This window comes from Hipposideros armiger, unplaced genomic scaffold, assembly GCF_001890085.2.
Source record: "Hipposideros armiger isolate ML-2016 unplaced genomic scaffold, ASM189008v1 scaffold_40, whole genome shotgun sequence".
NCBI classification, from domain to species: Eukaryota; Metazoa; Chordata; class Mammalia; order Chiroptera; family Hipposideridae; genus Hipposideros; species Hipposideros armiger.
This window is the reverse complement of record NW_017731390.1, coordinates 5,198,139-5,204,328: the sequence shown is the minus strand read 5'-3', so window position 1 is coordinate 5,204,328 and position 6,190 is coordinate 5,198,139. Positions and strand designations below refer to the sequence as shown.

The 6,190-nt window shown below is 36.5% G+C and overlaps 1 protein-coding gene across 2 annotated transcripts in view; it reads left to right on the top strand.

Annotated features, from left to right (window-relative positions):
* Positions 1-365: 365 nt before the first annotated feature.
* KRT222 (keratin 222) overlaps positions 366-6,190 on the top strand; it is a 9,237-nt gene continuing 3,412 nt past the window's right edge. Inside the window, exons 1-3 of one of the 2 annotated variants that reach the window (XM_019638776.1) lie at positions 366-720; positions 3,916-4,044; positions 4,769-4,989. In XM_019638776.1, coding sequence (XP_019494321.1) covers positions 625-720; positions 3,916-4,044; positions 4,769-4,989 — 446 coding nt within the window. In that variant the 5' untranslated portion in view covers positions 366-624. Of the gene's footprint in view, positions 803-3,915; positions 4,045-4,768; positions 4,990-6,190 lie in introns of both variants that reach the window. The other variant, XM_019638777.1, reaches the window with a different exon arrangement.

The following is a 6,190-nucleotide window of genomic DNA, read 5'->3' as shown; positions in this document are numbered from 1 at the left end:
TGCATTTGAGAGAAATATAATCCATCAGTCCTGTGGCTAATGACAATTGTCAACTTAATCTGATGGCAGCTTTTTCCAATAACTGTCAGAATATCCAAGATTTACAACATATCCTAATGCCCTACCACATAGCATTTCTGTTTCAATAATCCACATTGGGGTGGGGGGCAGGCGGGGACTGTCAAAGAAAAGTTCAGCTATCATGTTTTGGGCTCAGATTTAATTTATTTCCATGAAATATCTTGGGAAAACAAAATATAACTGTCTTGATGTATGCCCCATTTCCTTCCCACAAGACAAATTACCTTCCCGGCCGCCCCTCCCCCACCCCACCCCCAAGCGTTCATTTTTACGGAGAACCAATTCAGGAATACGGAGGATGTTTTCATTTTTCTGTTCCTTTATGGAGAGCCTGACACTTCTACTAAACGAACAACAACAGGAGAAGAGCGTTTACCAAGTATTTGCGTAATTGATTAGAAACGGCGTGGCTTCTGAAAAGGGAGCTCTGCGTCTTTAAGACTACACAGGGGCTCTCCGCTCAGAAGCAGACAGAGCGGCTCTGCAGCAGCGACTCATCCTATCGATAAGGTCCAGTTAGCCAAGGTGGAGGATGGGAAAAGAATGGAGCTGTCCCAGCTACTCAATGAGATCAGGGCAAACTATGAAAAGCTCCTCACCAGAAATCAGATAGAGACCGTGCTCTCAACAAGGATCCAGGTAATGATTTCATACAGACAGGCACCTTCCAGGAGAAGGAGGCAATCCATGTCTATCCAATTCCTCTCCCGGCCTCTCTGAGGTACAGTATTTCCTTTTCAATGCAGCATATACTGGGGAAGGAATTTAGGTTTTACTGCACTGTGACGGGGACTACAGGGGCAAATGCTGTGATTATACTGTTAAATGACCATTAAATAAATGTTGATTAATGCATTTGATTTTTATATAAATTATGAGGTTACTATCATTAAAACATGGGGTCAACATACAATAAAATGGTGCACTCTAACTTCCTTTAGACATTCTCCAAAGGAGGAAGCATTTCAAATACCCTTCAAAGATATTAAGGATTATTTATAGAGATGATTTCAATAACATCTTTTAAATGACAAGCTTTATAGTAAGATGTATTAGCTTGCACACTTTGTGGAGAAGAACTAAGTAAAATATTTCTAAACCTTTTTAATGAGTTCAGTTTTATACCAGATTGTTATAAATAGAAATCATCCGAGTATGTGAACATGGCATTCAGAACAAATCAGATATAAATTGGGGCAGTCAGAATTTCCCAAATTGACTCTCCACATACATTATAGATTTTTGCTTTTGTGGTATAAGGAGAAATGTTTATTTCCAATACTAGGCATGCAATATTTAAGTATTAAAGAAAAAGAGAGAGCCAAGTTAAATAAGGGCTAAATCTTAATTTCATAGATGCACTTTGACAATTATCTTTAGCAATTAATTATGGTATAAAATATTTAAACAAATGTACAAACAAATATTTTAGAAACAAAGATTCAGAATTCAGGGATTTAGTTAGTTAATTCATTAGTTAGTTCACCTACCATGTCTGAGTTCAAGTTCTATTCCAAGCACTCAAATACAGCAAAGAGTTTACCTAAGAACATCACCAAAGGGAAAAATCATAGGATTTTATTTCATGAATAATTCCAATTCATTTTTAGTAACATTATAAATTTCACCTCTGGGTAACATTTTCAGTCTTCATAAAGAATGATGAGTATCCTAGATTGAGCAAAGTCACTGGGATACTTGATTTAATTGTTGGAATAGTTCATTCACCTTTTCCAAAGAGAAGGAGGAATATTAATAGATGACAAGTTCTGAAAATTATAAGCCAAATGAACATTTTATTTTTGCAATAGCAAAAATACAAGTTATTTAGTTTACAAGTCACAATGCTGAAATGCATAATGTGAAAAAGCAAAACTACCCTAAAGCAAATTTTGTTTTGAGTCTTTTTAACATAAATATACGTTAGAAGATTATTTTCAAAGAATTCAGAAAGTCATCTGGAATAAATTCAAGAAAGCCTGATCAAGTATTGCAAAATAAGGCAACATAAGCTATTTTAGTTACCTACTGCTGTATGACAAACCACCCCAAAACTTTGTGGATGAAAACGGCCACTGTATTCTCTGTCATGACTCTCTGGGTTGACTGGGTTTCATGGGGGTGAGTCCTTTGCTGCACATGACATTGGCTGGGACTGCAGTCATCTTGGGGCACAACTGGGCTGGGACATCCAAGGTGGCTCATTCATGTGTCTGGCACCTTGACGGGATTTTTGGAAGGCTAGCTCAGCAGAGACACTGGACCTGTGTGTCTCTCTCCATGCAGCCCCATGGTCTCCCTCCTTCTGGCTTCCATACACAATTTCTCCAACAGAGCATCCAGACTTCTTACATGTTGGGCCAGGGCTCTCAAAAGCACAGAAGTAGAAGTTGTCAGGACTTCTTATGGCTTAGGCCTAGAATTGACACTTCTGCCACATTCTACTGGATAAAGCAAGACAGAGATCAGCCCAGATTCAGTGTGGAAAGCCACCACACAAGGATATGAATTTTGGGAAGTGTGGCTCATTGGAAGCCATTTTCAAAATCTAGCTACCACGCAAGCCTAGCTGCGAGTTCCATGCTCAAAATCCAAAACACCAGTAAATGCCAGCATTTTTATGTCCTCCTATTTCCTAAATTCTCAACATTCTCTTTTGTAGTTCCTCTGATATGTGTTGCTGCTTGCTTTTGTCAACTTAACACTAAGAACAAGTGATACAACAAACCAAAAGAAATATACGAATTTTGTTCTCTAATACTTTGCTCTAAACTTTATTCATAGACTTCATTTACTCCAATGTTTCCTTTAAAAAAAATCTGTTGTACCATCATATTAAATTTTTAAAATTTTAAAAAGCATTTTTATAAGAACATAAAAAGTGATTTTTGCTTCAAAATGTTACAATTCCATACATTGCTCCTACTGCTCTTGGATCTAGATGTTAAGAATTCTGTCAAAGGATACTTTTATTAAATTTCAATATCAGCATAAGAACATTTAAAGCTGACTATAAAATAATCCATGTATTTAATATGAGGACATTTAGAAAACAATCTTTACAGAAGTCATTTTTGCTATTACCTGATATACCCAAAATTAACATGCCTTCTAAAAAATTCATATTGAAAAAGATAAATCAACAGGGGTTCTCTTGATACAGAAGTCTATTTTAGAATCTCTAATGCCTATGATAACTTAATTCTCTAAATTATTCATAACATACTTTCCAACAGTATTTTCTCACTGTATATGTACCCAGTCCAATAATTGATTGGTTTAGGATACATAGCTGTTTTTCTGCTTTTACAAAGCAGCCTACAAGAAAATACAGGGGGGGAATAAACACAAAAAAAAGAAAAAGAAAATATGAGGGGAAATAATAGCTAATTGTCAATCTTCTTTATTAATGCCATAAATAATGGAAAATTAAGAATCAGAGGTCTTAAACTTAGGTCTTGCAAACTGTTACTTTTCATTAAAATAGGTGTATTTTTTGCATTTCATAGGCTGTCACAGTAGGAAGGAACTTTTAAGGTTCATTGTACATCTGAGAAAACTGAGGCTGAGAGTGCAGTGGACTTCCTCACATATAGGGTTGTTGGAAAAGTCATAATGTATTTTTTCTGTTTTTCGTTGCAAAAATGCGTCATGACTTTTCCGACAACCCAATAATTAATTAGTCACTAAGCACTAGAATATAGGTTTGTAATCTAACAACTTTAAAAAAATGATTCAATTCTTATGCTATTTTTCTATAATTGCCTTTAAATGTCTCCTTTTCAAGAGTGCTCTGTCTTTTTTCTGTTACCGTTATTATTGGCTTTCTTCTAGCTAGAAGAAGATATAAGCAAAAAAATGGACAAAGATGAAGAGGCTTTAAAGGCAGCTCAAGCAGAACTCAAGGAAGCCCGACGCCAGTGGCACCACCTGCAAGTGGAAATTGAATCTCTCCATGCTGTGGTGAGAACCATCTCCAAAGCTGCTGGTCCATTGAGTCCCCAGATGTCACCTGATTAAGAGAGGGAGAGGAATAATCCCATTACCTTACAGTGAGAAACTCCCTGTAAGGGAAAAGTCACGGCCACTGAATTCTATCCTTGGTCCTAGTTCAACTACCCGCCTTCTTCCTTCATGGCAATGGCTGTTATAAATTCACTCAACGTTTAGTTCCCACCTATAAAAATGAAGTGACCCTTGCTTATGACCCTGGGGTTCTCTAATTGTTGGAGTGGGGAACTAGAGCCTTTGTCATTATTCAGTCCTAACATGGGAAGTCTCTTGTCCATACCACTGAGACATCTAATAGGAAAATATTTAAACATTGTCCTAAAATGACTTTCTATAAATGGTCTGCTCTCGCTTTGTTATTCAATATTACATATTTTCAATATTTAAAAAATCAAATGCACCAGTGATAAGTTAATCACACTGCAGACTTTTTTTCCTGTAACAATGATCATAGGATTCCTTTGAAATACTAACCTCTCTAGCTATATGTGGAAAATATAAATTTTTTAAAAATTGGGTCATACAAAAAGCTGTAAGGAAACACCTCTTGCATAAGTGATAAACAATTATTGCAACCTTTCTAAGAAAGAACACAATTGAATGAAGACATTACAAATCAGATTTCCGAAACACATTTTGTTTCACTGATTCACTGATGAAGGTCTGTGTGACACAGGAAAGGGGCCTTGAAAACTCGCTGCACGCCAGTGAGCAGCATTACCAGATGCAGCTCCAAGGCCTGGAGGCCGTGATTGAAGGACTAGAAAAGGAGCTCCAAGAAGTAAGGCGCGGCATTGAAAAGCAGCTTCAAGAGCATGAGCTACTTCTCAACACGAAGATGAGGCTAGAACAAGAAATAGCAACTTACCGCCGCCTCCTAGAAAAGGAAGAAATCAGGTACCCAAACCCATTTGGTTAATGACAAGTGGCCAGAAATACGGAACCATTTACGTCATTGTTGATGCAATCAGAGAAATGAAATCTAAAAAAACCATCACTAACGCTTGCTCACCCAGTTCTTACACTAAGATAGGATTAGTACGCACTACAAAGACTATGAGGAAGAATGATTTCCGGCCTCCCAAAATTAGGAAAAACATAGCCAAAGCTGGGGACTTTAGCTACAACAAAGAGCACATCAAACCTAGAGCGAAATGTGAACAATTCCCAAAAGCTACAAAAATAACCTTTCCTAACTTTCTTCTCTTTCCATGCTACCTCACCCTTTTAGAATTAGTCATTGCTTTTTATGGGCCACCCGCAAAGAAAGCTTGGAAAAATTACATATGATTACCACATTCCCATCCCCCAAAGGCCCATGCCAACACACATCCAACACCAAAAGAACAGTAATAACAATAATAATCACAATAGCAATGGTGTTATTATTATATTACAACCTACAACCATGAAAAGCAATGGTGTTCATAGTACACAATTTAAGAGACTTCCAGATGTCCTGATAACAAAAGGTATTGAAGAGGAATTCTTATTAAACCACACAATTTCATAATCTGCAATCACTTACAAGGTCATATGGCTTTGAGCACAGCACAACCTCCAATTGTCCATGTTCCCATAAAAAGAAACCTTTCTTCTTGCTTGCTTCAGAATTCTGAGTCCTCTATAAAACTAGTTGAAACTGCTTTAACCTCTAATGAGTCTTGACATTTACTAAATCTTTGAAAAACATAAATTGAATTCAAAATATACCACTTAGTAGCCGAGTGATGCCAGGCAAGCTATTAGACGTCTCTGTGCCTGTCTTCTAATCTACAAAATGGGAATAATATTACCTACCTCATAGGATTGCTGTGAGGGTTAAATGAATTAATGTTTATAAAGTGTTTAAAACAGTGTTATGTAAATATACATATATCATTTATTTATTATTAAAAAATGGCTGTGAATTTTATTTAATTCCTAATTATTCTAGATAATGATAACTTGGTCTCTAATATTCCTACAATTTTTTTAAATGTTATGCTATATTTAAGATATACAAGAAAGTATCAAGAAAAATGAACCCCCATGTATGCATTTCCCTTAGCTCAGATAGTGAAACTTACAATGTTGTTGACGTCTATCAACACCCCCT